At 44.8% G+C, this 15,140-nt stretch overlaps 1 protein-coding gene across 2 annotated transcripts in view; it reads right to left on the bottom strand.

The window, feature by feature from the left end:
- The window catches only part of SORL1 (sortilin related receptor 1), an 83,413-nt gene that overhangs the window by 31,741 nt on the left and 36,532 nt on the right, over positions 1–15,140 (bottom strand). For both annotated transcript variants that reach the window (XM_085859724.1, XM_085859725.1), the window contains exons 11-22: positions 7,548–7,621; positions 6,699–6,787; positions 6,372–6,550; positions 5,260–5,446; positions 5,057–5,173; positions 4,843–4,928; positions 2,632–2,804; positions 2,261–2,389; positions 2,095–2,186; positions 1,683–1,929; positions 1,422–1,560; positions 1,158–1,292 (exon numbers count right to left, since the gene is read on the bottom strand). In XM_085859724.1, coding sequence (XP_085715850.1) covers positions 1,158–1,292; positions 1,422–1,560; positions 1,683–1,929; positions 2,095–2,186; positions 2,261–2,389; positions 2,632–2,804; positions 4,843–4,928; positions 5,057–5,173; positions 5,260–5,446; positions 6,372–6,550; positions 6,699–6,787; positions 7,548–7,621 — 1,647 coding nt within the window. The remainder of the gene's footprint in view (positions 1–1,157; positions 1,293–1,421; positions 1,561–1,682; positions 1,930–2,094; positions 2,187–2,260; positions 2,390–2,631; positions 2,805–4,842; positions 4,929–5,056; positions 5,174–5,259; positions 5,447–6,371; positions 6,551–6,698; positions 6,788–7,547; positions 7,622–15,140) is intronic.

The raw sequence follows: 15,140 nt of genomic DNA, 5'->3' as shown, positions 1-15,140 counted from the left end.
TCGGAGCCGTTGGGATTACGGGTTTCTTGGGTCAAAACTAAGATCCAGGCTTTCGGTGACATCTTGGATGCTGCTGTCCTGTCTGTGTCTGTTTGTGGTGAGGATGTTGAGGTCGTGGAGAGATTCACTTACCTTGGCAGTGATAATTATGTCTCTGCTGGCTGCGAGTCAGAGGTCAATAGACGTCTGGGTCGGGCCTGGGGAGTCATGGATTCACTGGATCATGGGGTGTGGCGCTGCCGGTACCTGTGCGGGAGGACGAAAGTCCGAGTCTTCAGGTCCTTGGTACTTCCAGTCTTGCTCTATGGGTGCGAGACTTGGACTCTGACCAAGGATCTGAGACGGAGACTTAATTCCTTTGGTACCAGGTCTCTTCGGAGAATCCTTGGCTATCGCTGGTCGGATTTTGTGTCCAACGAGCGGTTGCTGAGAGAGACTCGGATGAGATTTGTTACCTGCATAGTCCGTGAGCGTCAGTTGTGGCTGTATGGACATGTGGCTCGTTTTCCTGACTCTGATCCTGCTCACCAGATTCTCTCAGCGAGGGAGTCTCATGAGTGGAGGAGGCCAGTGGGTCGACCACGTGCCTCATGGTTGCAACAGGTTGACCATCATCTCAAGGAGATGGAGATGGGCCTGGCATCTGCCTGGGGGATGGCCAGACGGAGGCCCCTGGAGTACCGGCGGAAAGTGGACGCAGCGACGTGCTGTTCTGGCACATGCTCCCATACCTGACCTGACCTAGGGAACCAAAGCGTCCCTAGCAACCATCACAATTTCAAAAGCACGAGGTCATAAGATGTACCTACCACTCGAGTTTGGTCAAAATCCGCCCACGTTTACTACCAATTATGCTGATGACAAACTAACAAACATCCAAACAAACAGACAGAATTACTGACAATAAGGGTCACCTATTTCGGCGACCCAACAAACAGACAAACAAACAAACAGACAAACAGGGTGAAAACATAACCTCCTTCCACCTTCGGTGGCGGAGGTAATAATGTATAGATTGCACATTTCGTGGGATGTGCAATCCTTTCAGAAAAAAATGGGGTAAAAGAAAAGAAAAAGGTAAAAATAAAAATTCTACGTCATTCTCTCTATCAGCATGCAGCTTAAAAGTACCCAACAATGACAGTGTGTGGACATACCGCACAGAACGTCACCGGAACTCTGCGGCAGGCCCGGAGTAGAGCCATTGGGGCAGGTACAAATTCTCTGTCCAGGACCCGAGGGTAAACAGAGATGGCTGCAATTTCCATTTGAAACGGAGCATGCCGAGAGCCCTGATGGGGACGAAGGAGGTTGTGCAGAGGAGGGTGGGTGGTGTGAGAGGTGCTGTCTATGACGGCTGTTGGAGAAATAAAATAAGCATTACATCCAAAGGTGGCCAAGCATGTTGGTGCTCGACTAACCGTTCTGTGAACCCTGATGGTAAACCTTCAGGTCAAGGATGTTTCCAAGGCGCTGCAGAAGAGCCCGGATGCCGGAGCCATCTATTTTACTCGCTGTGAAAATACTCTCCCTTTCCCAGTCTCCCCAGTACATAGAATTCTGCAATACAAAGACATACCAAGGAGCCATGAACTTAAGGAAACATTCAATTTGTACATTTGGTTTATCAAGAAGTGTGAAAGTAAAGTGATCATAAAGATACACAGTGCACGTTAAAGCACCTTGTAAATGGCAATAGCATATGGGTGCGGTACACCCTGTGAAAGGAGCACGACGCGGTCATCCCCGTTCAGCTTCGCACTCTCTATACGGTCGAAGAAAGCATCTGTCCAGTAAATACGATCTCCATCCAAGGCCACGCCGTTGGGCCAATGCAGATTGGTGGACACTATGTGAACGGGATTGGACCCCGCCATCGTTGCCCGGGAAATGGTAGCGTGGTCACCCCAATCAGTCCAGAACAAGAGGCTGGGGAGGAAGGGAGAGGGTGAACGGTGGACGGATGGGGGAAGGGTGAGGTGTGGATGGTTTACAAGTCTGAGACTCGATAACACAGACCGTAAAGAGGAGGGAAGACTGAAAGAAGGAAGAGCGAAAGGGTAATAGAGCAGAGACAAAGCTAACATTTCTTACCCCTGTTGTGGAGCAAGAGCGAGCGAACGAGGTCGTTCCAAAAAGGGCGAGTTGAGGAGAACTTTTCTCTGTGAACCATCAAGCCGGCTAACCTGCACACGACACCTTCATTTGAACCAATTCCAAACTTACATTCGTCAGCAACCACACGACATTGTCCTCTTACCTCTATTGTAGGAGCCTGGGAATTGACCCAGTAGAGCAGAGAACTGGAAGGATCCAGAGCAAGGCCCTCCACCCCTCTCAGGTTACCGTGCACTAGCTGTTGTTCTCTGGATCCATTTAAGCAGACACGCTAGGAGGGAAAGGGAAAGACAAATGATGGAATCACATTTGGAGAACGATGTGAAGATGCATGTGTTTAAAGGTCAGTATGGTGGAGTGGGGATTTAGCGATTGCATAATGTGTTTCCAGCTTGCCACTTGATCTGACATTGGGCAAAGTTGAGAGAAAGGCAAACCATTAAAAAAAAAACGTCAAAAAACAAAATTTAAACCCGTGTGGAATGGGAAGATGGCGACTGCAAGTGAGAATACCTGAATACTGTCATGTCCGAGATCTGCCCAATACAGACAGTTGGTTCTGTAATTAAAGTCCAAAGCAGAGATGGAGTGCACGTTCACGAGGGGCAAGGTCTCCAAATGACCGGTCGCGAGGTCATAGCGCTTGATAGATGAACGGCGAGAGAACAGAATGAATTCCCGGGCCTCTGTGGGACAAGAAAAACGGTCCTGAGGACATCCAGATCTACTGAGAGCTTAAGCTCGTTTACGGTTCAAAAAAATTATAACAATACAAAACGATCCTACTCCCCCACTTGACCCCTGACCCATCCGACCCCATGCATGTTCCTCTTCAAAGTATTGGAGCCAAAGACAACTGCCTTCGCCCAAAACACGTCCATCAGTCCCACCAACCTGCTAGAAACACAATCTTTAAGAATTTCAGTGCCCTTTTCAGTAATTTGCTTTTACTAGTGCGCGCACTCCCTCTGGGAACGGGAGGAAGGGATATGTTATTATCCTCTTTGGGGTATATACATTACAGTAGATCTAGGCTCGGGTCTGTTTGTCTAAGGGTGGGGGGGGGCGTGATAAGCATATAATGTCTCAAGGACATCAGGAATTCTCCCTTTCAGTTTAGTGTGAAACGGAGCCTGGTGTTGGCTTAGTGGTTAGGGTGGCGGCTTGGGATCCCAGTGTCCTGAGTTCAAGCCCCGTTGGCTGCTGAATTAACACCAGGGGGTTGACTCAGCCTGTCATCCTTCCAAGGTCGGCGAAATGAGTGCCAGTGTACTGGTCCCGGTGTATGCCCCGGTTAGAATAGGTGTACCATATCCCTGTGTGTTGTAAGAGGCGACCAGGGTTGGCGTCAGGAAGGGCATCCGGCCATAAAACATTGCCTCAAGAAAAAGCCAAACCCCTGCACAGCAGGGAAAAATGGCTGTAAAAACGGTCATTTTTTTTTAGTTTAGTGTGAAACAGCCATAGCGACTGTTTAAAAAGGTACCGTATGTGTTCGTGATTTATAATATTTTCACTTCTGCCAGGGGTGCCCCAAGAAAAGCCAGGCCAAACTGTTTGTATACGTTAACACGGCGTTTGACGAAGGAGGTAAAACCCTTCGGGAGAGAGGATATTATTACGATTAATATAGTTTTATAATAACGTTTTTAATGCCTGGTGTTGGCTTCATGATTAAGGTGCTTGGCTTGCGAACTTAGGGTCCTGAGTTTGAGCCACTGTTGCCTATTGAATTAACACCAGGTGGGGTTGACTCAGCCTGTCATCCTTCCGAGATTGGTGAAATGACTACCAAGTACTGGGGTAATAACCATTCAGAGTAACCTGCGTCGGAGTGGCGATGAAACTGTACTCCTGTACTCCTGCGTCCAGAACTGAACTCCTTGCCAATGAAACTGCCTTGGCAGCTCGATGCGCCTTTACAGCACGAAAAGAATGGTATTATTATCCCCCGCCAACCAACAAAGTTGGCGGGGGATATAGAAATGGGTTCCATCCATCCATCCGTCCGCCACATTTCGTTTCTGGAGATTAACTACAAATCCCCTCAAGATATATTTACGAAATTTGGCGGTTCATGTACGTATGAGTATTTTCATTGCGAAACATAATTTTGAGTTACAGTGATCCTTGATCATATTTCAGTTATATTGATTCTATAATCAAGTTATTAATCAGAGTTCACTGCAAGATTACTGGTCGCAAACCCACCCTCTGCGATATTCCAGCTACGACATCCCACTTCCCTCCGGAACCTTCGGGGTTTCTCCGTAGCTGTGCAATTTCAGAGATTCATGTTTGAACTACTGACAATCCGTAAAGGTTTGCAGGTCCAATGAGAGCACTTAGCTCAATTGCTGAGTTACCAGGTTAAAATTCCATCCACCGTTTTGATTTGTCCATTGCTTGTCGATGTCCTTGCTGTTCATGTAAAACAAAGAGACTGCTGTACACTCATGTCTTTATCGTGCGTGTCACATGTGAAAAGGTTCCTCCATGAGACTATGAGACTCAGATCACCATTAAAACAAATTCCCATTAGGTTGCACAGATAATTTCAAGAATCACACGGCAGTGCATGAGCATCGTCACAGTGAAGATACATATTTCAAACAAACTGGCTATTTTTTGTTACCTTGGGAGATAGTGTAATCTATCAAATGCAGAAACATTGCACAGCAGTAATGATTCAGTAATGAAACAAAGGTCTTGAGATAAACATACCATGAACAGGACAAGGTACGGCTTCTGAGCTCAAACTCCTCTCCACATCTCCTCCAGAACACGTGTCACCAGAGACCTTTCGGTACCTGCTCAATGACAGCGACAGCCACACCATCATAAACTTGGCTCGGCTTGTAGAGTGAAACACGAGGCAAGTTTTAAAGCCCGGGTATCATCAATACAGGCCGGAGTCAAAAGCGTTAAAAATTCATACCCCCGAGTGCGTTGGTAGGTGTGGTTGCAGGAAGCTGGAGGTAACATCGGAACTCCATCAAAGTCAGGGTCTTGAACGCAGTGTTCTGAGTCCACAAGGAGTCGATAGCCCTCGTCGCTGCGCAAAACACACGTAGACCAATTGTCGCCTCTCGCCTTTACCACGATAGTAATCCCTTGAGCAAACCATGTCCTATCTCTCACCACTCAAAATCCAATCTGGAGCAGGTGCAGTTGATGGAGCGGACAGGTCGATCATAATTTCTTCCATTGTAGCAATGAGCATGCGGTGTACGACGTCGATACACCATCTTTCTCCCAAGCAAGCAAGAGATTCCTTTTTCATCTGCTGGAGACCAGTCCTTGTAGTCGTCGTCAGAACATGGTTGGCCTGCGATTGGGTAGACCATCGGCTTTAAGGGGCATCCTGGTGGGTTTATGCCTGGTGTTGGTTTAATGGTTAGGCAGGGTGGCGGATTTGAGATCCTAGGGTCTTGATTTCAAACCCCTGAATTAATACCAGGTGGGGTTGACTCAGCCTGTCATCCTTCCGAGGTCGGCAAAATGAGTACCAGCTTCCTGGGATGATTGAGCCATTCGAGTATCCTGTGTCGGAGTGGCGACCCATCCAGGACTGTGCCCAATAGCCCAGGAGACTGCTTTGGCAGCATCGACGCTCTGTACAGAGTATGGTCCCAATGGATGGATGGATGGACGGTGGGTTTAACATTTTGAAGGGGATCCAACACCAGGAGGGCATCACAGTGTGTTGAAAACAAATCATTAAAGGCCTCCAAAAAAAACTTACCATGGGATTGGGATTGATCAGGATAACTCCTGTTCAATGTTGTTCAATCGTATCGAACATGACAGACCACAAATATGTGATGTCACATGTGTACAAGTGAGTTTCACTGCCAATCATGGGCAAGACATGGCGACATCGGTGGAAATTAGTGCGAAATCAATAAAGTTAAATTTTCTGCTTTCTGGGACTTATTCTTTCATCTCGAGATGTGAAGTGAAATGCTCAATAATGAACAGATGTGTTCATCTTATGATATGTGAAGTGAAATGCCCGCCACGTTCATTTTATAAGATTTCATCTTAAAATTGAGATTGAGCACAGGACCAAATTGGAAGACCTTACAGAAGACTTACATTGGACAGCAGATGTGGTTAAAGAACTTCATGCAGAATTTTTCGGATTTGGTGGGAAAGACTTGTAATTAAGTCGGATTAATCCAGAAATAGGATTGGTCGGGAGAAAGGTTCATGGTGAATGGTTCCCAAGGTAACAGGGGTCCACTCCTTACCAAGCACGTGCGTGAGGTTGACCTGAAAGATGAGCCAGCTGTGCGTCTTGTCCGCCTTCGCTCCGAAGATGGTGAATACGGCCGTACGTTCTCCAGGCTCGGTGAGCATGCCGTAAATGGTCAGTGGCTCCGATGAGAGTGCCATCTCCTGCCATGTTTCACCCTCATCCACACTGTAGCTGTGGTTATCAAGAAGATTAAGAAGTCATAATCAATCAGTGTGAGAGAATAGGAGGAGTAAAGTTAGAGTTGACACACATGTTATTGAAAGTGCCGATGTTTATTGTAATCCCATGGCGTGGGAAGAAAAGCAGAAATTCACAATACCGGATCGATTTAGTGGTTCCGTTCTGCCTGATGGCAACTAGGACGCCACCGTGGTCTCCAAATGCAAAATCATGGGGTCCTTGCAGGGTCTGACGAGAACAATACCAAGAGAAATGAGAATATACAAGGAAAGGGGAAGATGAACTCAAGCACGAAGCTCGATTCATGTCTGAAAACGAATCAAGATAAAGAAGGACAAATAGTGATCAAAAAGAATTGTAGTAGAAGGTGGTTGCAGTAAATACATCAGTTTATTGGGGAGGGAGTACATTTGATGGGCTGGAATAGGGTACAATGAAACGGGTTGTATGTAAGATCAGCTGTGGTTAAGATAGTGTGGTGGGAGGTAGACACCAGGAATGTAATGAGGGTAAATTGTAAGAAATTCCTCTGTGATTGTAAAAAAATGGACACAAAGCATATCGGAGAGGTTCAAGTATGTGATGCTTCAGGTGAGGGTCATGTATGAAGGAAGAGGATGGGATCGTAACACAAATATAAACAATTATAGTGTTGTGGGTTCAATTGTAAAAAAGGCTTCAAAGGTTCCGTTTGAAGATGGTAGGATGGGACTTGTGTCGGAATAAAACGGTGGGCACGTGTCAAAATAAGTAAATAAAAATTACTGAACATGTAGTAAAGTGATCCACTGTTTGATAAGGCTATTATTGTTATAACGTAATTATCTTAAGGAATATTAGATGTCAATACGATTCCTTGTGGGCTAAGGAGTGACAAGAGTAAAAATCGGAAGTCCAGAAGAGAGGGAAGCCATCCAGGTGAATGAAAGAAAGGTGTTTTGCGATCGCAGACGGATGTTGGGTGCAGGCGATGCATGCTTCTGAGTACCTCTCTCCATCTCACTCCAGCGTTGGTCGAGATGTAAACGTTTGGCTTGTTGGACAGAAACTTTCCGACGGATCCTGAGGGAGCACAGAGCGAGGTGACACACAGCAAGGCTTTCCTTTGACCAAGCATGAAAACAGGAAAATAAACATAGTTGGGATGCAGCAAATGTAACACCATCATTTAAAAAAGGTTCCAGAGAATAATCAGGAAACGACAGACATGTAAGCTTGACGTCAGATGTGGAGAAGGTGTTGGAGATATTAATTAGAAACATTTAAATAAATATACAGTGACTATAGAAAGTGTACACCCCCTTTCACATTTTCACCTTTTGTTACCTTATATCCTGGAATTAAATTCCATTAACTCAGACTTTTTCCATCTTTATTTACACATCGTTAGCCACAACTTATGAGTGAAAAACAAATTCTACAAATTTCAGAAAATTAATTAAAAATACAAAACTAGAATATCTTGGTTGAATAAGTGTCCACCCCCGCCCGCCCCCCCCCCTTTTATAATAGCAATTGTAAGTTAGCTCAGGTGTAATCAATCACCTTCAAAATCACACACAAAGTTAATTGGCCTCCACCTGTGTTAAATTGTAGTGAATATGATTATTTCAGAATATAATTGGTTGTTCCTGTAGGTTTCCTTGACTGGGAAGTGCATTTCACATCAAAGACTCAACCATGAACACCAAGGAGTTTTCAAAAGACCTCCGGGATAAAGTTGTGAAAAGGCACAAATCAGGGGATGGGTATAAAAGATATTTCAAAGGCCTTGAATATCCCTTGGAGCACAGTCACGACAATCATTAAGAGGTGGAAGACGTATGGTACCACAAAGACCATCAGGCCGTCCCTCCAAACTGGATGACCAAGGAAGGAGGAGGCTGATCAGAGAGACCACCAAGAGGCCAATGGCAACTTTGAAAGAGCTATTTGCCTTTATGGCAAAGACTGGTCACTGTGTGCATGTGACAACAATATCCCAAGCACTCCACAAGTCTGGCCTGTACAGTAGGTTGGCAAGAAGGAAGCCATTACTCAAAAAAGCCCACCTTGAGTTCCGTTTGAAGTATGCAAAAAAACACTCAGGAGATTCTGAAGCCATGAGGCAAAACGTTTTGTTGTCTGACGAAACCAAGATGGAACTTTTTGGCCTTAATGCAAAACTTTACATTTGGCGCAAACCCAACACAGCACATCACCCAAAGAATACCATCCCTACTGTGAAGCATGGTGGTTGCACATCATGTTATGGGGATGCTTCTCATCAACAGGGACTGAAGCACTTGTCAGGCTAGAAAGCTGAAATTGTATGAAAACTGAAATTGGGATGGAAGCTCACTTTCAGCATGACAACGACCCGAAGCACACAGCTAAAGCTACACTGGAGTGGCGAAGAAACACAACGAGTCCTTGAATGGCCCAATCAAAGCCCCGACCGAAATCCAATCGAAAATCTGTGGCATGACTTGAAGATTGCTGTCCATCAATGCCCCCACAAAACTTGACTGAGCTTGAACAGTTTTGTACAGAAGAATGGGAAAATATTGTCCAACAAAGGTGTGCAAAGTTGGTGGAGACCTATCCCAACAGGCTCACAGCTGTAATTACTGTCAAAGGTGCTTCTTCCAAGTATTAACTCAGGGGAGTGGACACTTATCCAACTAACATATTCTAGTTTAGTATTTTTCATCAATTTTATGAAATTTGTAGAATTTGTTTTTCACTCATAAGTTGTGGGTTACGATGTGTAAATAAAGGTGGAAAAAGTCTGATTTAATGTGATTTATTTCTTGGCAAAAGGTAACAAAAGGTGAAAATTTTGAAAGGGGGTGTACACTTTCTATAGGCACTGTAAACTGATTTAAAGAAAGTGAGAACGGATTTATTAAAGTGAGATCATGTTAAACAAACTTATTGGAGTTCGATGAAGTAATTTCTGATTGGGTGGACGAGGGAGGTGCAGTGGACATCGTATATCTAAAATTTCAGAAGGTATGTGATAAGGTACCACACAGGAGGTTGTTTGCTCAGATGGGGCTTGTGGAGTAGCTGGTCAGGTTACGACTGGATTGGTGAAAGAAAGGAAATAGTGGCTGAGGGAGACAGGACTTTTGACATTGGAAAGGAGTTGATTACGTGGGGATATGATAGAGTTGTTCAAGTTAATGAAGCTGACACATGGACAAGATAGGTGAAGTGGAGTTTTTGAGCAGAGTGGACAGTGACAGGGCCAGCAATCATAGCCTTTGGGTAAATAAGATGAGTTAGGACAGTTTTAAGCCGAGGTCTTTCAGTTGGAGAATGGTCAATGCATCAAGGAATGTTCTCCGAGAAAGGTTGTGGCAGTGGAGGGGCAGATAGGTTTAATATGGGAATTAGACAAGTACCTGGATGTGTTGAAGATATCGGGGTATAGGGTTATTGGCAGGACTTGTAGGGAGCTTGTGTGTGGATGGGTGATGGATTCTGGAGTTGGTGCAGCGCAGGTATGATGGGCCGAATGACTGCAAAGTACGTGTCCTCACGGATCGGTCAATTCCCTTACTTTTATGATTTACTAGCATAACCCGCGTTCTGCGCGACATGTTGGGGTGGGTGTGTTTGAGAAAGGAACTGATGCAGAGTATCAGTAGTAATTTTACTTTAATGCAGTAAGTAGAATACGATTTCACTGTTTCAGAACCATTTTATTTCCTTTTTTTTGTACCATGCACCTCATATGGTCTTTGAGATAATGTAAGCCGAATATCACGTTACTCGAGCGCAGAACAAAGTCGAAGATAGCGCGACACGAAACCACAAACTCGGAAATAATATATAAGATGACTTGTAAAACCCGGAGAACCCCCACCTGGTGACACGATACGATACACCTTTACATGGAAACAATCGGGGTCCTTCCCCACACCCTGAACCTTCAGGACTATAAAAAAATGTATTGCCTAAATCCTTCCAGTTTTACACCCCCAATAAAACGATCAGTTTCAAACTTATTCCGTCGAGTGGTTCAAGAGTGCAGGCAAGTAAAACAAACAAACTAACAAACACTTCTCAGATTATACTTCGTATGATAAGAACATGGCACAAGGCTCCATTGACGGTGAACAACCACGATGTGGTTACAAAAAGCAGAACTCAATAAATATTTCAATCTGTACTATGAGATAAATGTTTGTCTGTCTGTCCGTCTCTATCACCATTTTTCTCAGAGATGGCCAAACGGATATTTGTCCAACTTTCAAAGGTTCATCAATAAGTATCAGGGAATGATTTAAACAATAAATAAATAAATAAATTGAAAATGTTAAAAAAAAAAAAATCCAACTTTTCTTTTCAAGCGCTCTATTGTGGCTAAGTATTTGTAGCTATGTGAAATGGAATCTTAAATGATTACTGACACCATTCCTTTATGGGTGTAGGGAAGTGTTTTAGGCCCCCACAAAAAATATAGAAAAAGAACCCCAAAATTTAATTTCTTCAAAATGCCAAGAGGATGAGAATAGTCCAGGACCACAGATAAGAAAATTTTGACTTTGTTCAACACCCGCTACATCTACATTTCGACTTGACACGGTGCAAGAATAGTCCTCTTAGAACAACCCCAGGTAGTATGTAAGGCCAAATTGTGGGATCAGTTTATATCTGGAAGCTGCTTTCAAAGCTAGATGTGTGGCAGGTTAGCACTGAAAAACTTGGGGTGGGAGGGAAACATAACCGCTGATAACTTTGTTACTTTTCAACCACTTTCAGTGTTTTTGGTACCATTGTGTTGGTCTTTTAATGCACCAGGATATTAAATACCAGAAATACAACAATGGCCCAGATTATGGGGTCTATAGGGGTTAAAAGATCATGTGACAGGAATGCTTCACCTAAATCACATTTATGATTTATGATTTACCAAAGTGAAATACATACCACTACAGTAATATTATTTTATTTTATTTTATTTGCTGTTTCGTCTGTTTATAGAAGAAATTAATCACCAGACTACAATCAATCACTTAGCTTCAAATGGAGATGGCCAGACCGGATGAAGGAGAGGCATCGGGTGTTATATGCCTGGTGTTACCTTAATGGTTCGGGTGGTGGGCTTGGGATCCGAGGATCCTGAGTTCAAATCCCACTCGGCTGTTGAATTAATTCCAGGTGGGGTTGATTCTGCCTGTCATCCTTCCGAGGTCAGCAAAATGAGTGCCAGCTTGCTGGGAGCCTGTGTTGGAGTGGCACCCCATCAAGGATTGTGTCCAATAGCCAAGGGCACTGCTAAGGCAGCACCAATGCTCTGCACAGAGTATGGTCCCAATGGATGGATGGATCGGGTGTTATCTCCTACCTCCAAAGAGGAAGAAATATCTGAGGTTTGATCGTTATATTATCTGTCAGACAGACACCGACGAGATTCGGAGAAGACCACGAGAGTCGTCACTTAAGACTCATATTTCGGCATTAGAAATAAGTGACGATGACATCTTTGTTCGCTTAAGACCAGATATTGACCATCTTGCTGACCTAACCGTTCTTTGGCATTCCAAGTGTTATGAATCATGTACAAACAAGTGCACAAAATTTGTGTTCTGTCCAATGGCGAAAGCATGCTCCATCTCCAAGGCCATCAAAAAGTATTTGTCAGCAGCAATGATGGCACCTGTGGTTCTGCTGAGACAACAAGGGTGTCCAGGTCAAAAAAACCCTCCCACTGACTGACTGGTCTAGGTGCTTTTGTAAAATAAATAAATAAATAAATAAACGCACAAGAAGGTGAAGGAGATGATGGCTGCCAGTACTTTTCAAGCTATTGATGCCATCCTGAATGCTACAGAAGAACAAGATGACAGATATGTTACTCGTACTTACGTGGCATCATTAATGATCTGGAAGCTACAGAGGCCAAATACAACAAAGCATGCTATTCCTCGTATGTCAGGAAGACAAACCTGAAATTTACTGGGTACCAGAATAGTGCTGCATGCAGATCATGCAGCACATGATCACAAAAGGATAGCGATTCATTCCCCTGACACTGATGTGGTTCTACTGTGTATTGCACACATTCAACAGTCTTGCTTCTGATGAACTGTGGTTCTGCACTTGTGTTAAGGACAAACTCAGATACATCTCCATACACAAGGTTGCTGCTGCGTTTGGTCCCCATTTGTGTGATGCAATGCCCACATTCTGTGCACTGACCAGGTGTGATTCGACCAGTTCAATGTCGGGTCCATGATTTGGAGGAAAGCACTAAACACCGTGCAATGCCTGCCTGCACCCGAGGAACATGAGTGGAGCATCTCACATGGTTTTCTGCAGCCTGTATTGATGACGAAGGAATCACTACTGTGACGTCCGGTACAGCTTACGGTTTGTTGCTGTAAGAAGTCGTCCTGTCATAAAAGAGATTGTTCTTGCAGGAACAGTGACCTCGTATGCACAGAAGCATGTGCTTGCATGGGAAATGAAGACTGCCTCAACACAAGCACCAGTCTAGGTAATTCTGAGAATGGGGTTGGTGATTCTGACAGTGAGGAAGATACTTAAGGACATAGGTGACTGGAGTTGATATAGCAAGTGCATGCACTTGAATCACAGGATTGGTAAAACGAGCATGTTGAATCAAATGTAATTGACTTGAACACAAAATCTCTGGGTGTTGGCTTAAATCAGAATTTACTCTGGAATGACGTAACATAGCCCCCTCTATGCTTTGTGCCAACAAATTGAACCCGCTTATTATTCTGTGACTAGCATAACCCGCGCTCTGCGTGACATGTTGGGGTGGGTGTGTTTGAGAAAGGAACTGATGCAGAGTATCAGTAGTAATTTTACTTTAATGCAGTAAGTGGAATACGATTTCACTGTTTCAGAACCATTTTATTTAGTTTTTTTTTGTACCATGCACCTCATATGGTCTTTGAGATAATGTAAGCCGAATATCACGTTACTCGAGCGCAGAACAAAGTCGAAGATAGCGCGACACGAAACCACAAACTTGGAAATAATATATAAGATGATGACGCTGACTTTTAATAGTCTATAACTGGATGCATGACCAGTACATTCTTACATAAAACACATATAGTGTTTTCTCGTCGAAGACAATTTGACTCCACAGCTGAGATTTCTCACATAATTAGTCATCTTTTCACTGTGCTCTGAGTATTACTCTTATTGCCTTGTTTGAAGTGCTCCAAATAAAGCTTCCTCATTCTTACCGTTGGTCAAAATAGAGTTCGCACTGTAATATATTGTTACGAATCTTCCGTCCACCCAGCGTGCGAACAGCCGCTTTAGCCAATGGCGGCCGTCTCGCCCACCGGACGGACAATTCAGTCGCGACTTTCTGGACCAACGCCGAAAACCAGTCATGGGTGTGTTCCAAGTGCACACCACAGCCTAGTCAATGTGCTACCCGCGCGCGACAGGGTCAATCGCCGAATTAATCGATATACCTAAGTATTCGCGCGGGCAGCCTACCGAGAGACCGTACCTCAGCGAGGCATGCTTGGACATGAACCGCTTAAGCGGTTCGTTCCGTTCAGGGATAACTGAGCGGTGTATTATCCTGAGACCTCGCTGGACCCAATTCTTTTATCGGCTATTAAAAAGCCCGCTATTATTTCGAAAGCAAGATAGCAGTTCAATTGGGGGAAGAGGACATGACAAATGGGTTAACATTCACACAAGGACATTTATTTATAATAGCACATATGCAGGCATGCACGTATACATTTATGCAAGGCAAAGAAAAGCACAACAAGAACTACAACCGTCTATTATTATTATTTACAAGCACTTACACAGTTTCTACTTGACGGGACACGGTGCCACATCATTCACACAAAGAAAAGCAAAGAAAAACCCCCTCACAGACAAGGGAGCCAGACTGGACCCGTAGGCCTTTATGTTCAAGGAGCTTGGTTGACCGAAGGAACTCCAAGAGGCCGCCGCAGGTTACCTTCACCCTTGTGGTGACTTGGTTGGACGACCCTCGGTGGACCCTCTCAAGCCCCTCACCGACTGACTGCTCCACCCAGACCGAGACCTCCACCGACTGACTGCTCCACCCAGACCGAGACCTCCACCGACCGACCAACAACCAACTCATAGACCAAGACAGCTCGACAGCCCCCTTCACTCTTCCAGCGCGGGCTTTTATCCCCCTTGGCTTCCTGCCCCGCCCTCCTTCCAGCTCCTGCGGGAAACTTCCAGAAGGGGGGCGTTTTCCTCGTGAGTCGGGGTTTTTCGTAGCAGTCATTCCCGGTTGCTCTTCTTTATTCTCCCTCCACTCGCCCCTCCCCCGCTCCGAAGCGCGGGAAAGTAAGATGAAAAATCCGTGCGTTATCGGAACGCCTTCTTCTCTCTCCATGGCAGAGACGGTTTTTGATGCGGAGAGGGTTGTAGCGTGGGTGTGGAGAAGGTGATTGGTGGTGTCGTTGTTGTAATGGTGGCGTGGTTGGCGTTGTGTGGTGGTCGTGAGGGTGGTGTGGTTGGGTGCTTGTAAAAATGTGGTTGGTGGTGTGGTTGGTCCAAAATTACGATAGCAAAGAAAAACGGCTAACTGAAGATTCACAGCCCCGAT

Source organism: Eptatretus burgeri, chromosome 16 (assembly GCF_056783735.1).
Source record: "Eptatretus burgeri isolate ZD-2024b chromosome 16, Ebu_testis_v1, whole genome shotgun sequence".
NCBI lineage: Eukaryota > Metazoa > Chordata > Myxini > Myxiniformes > Myxinidae > Eptatretus > Eptatretus burgeri.
The sequence above is the reverse complement of the archived record's forward strand: the minus strand, read 5'-3'. Positions and strand labels throughout refer to the sequence as shown.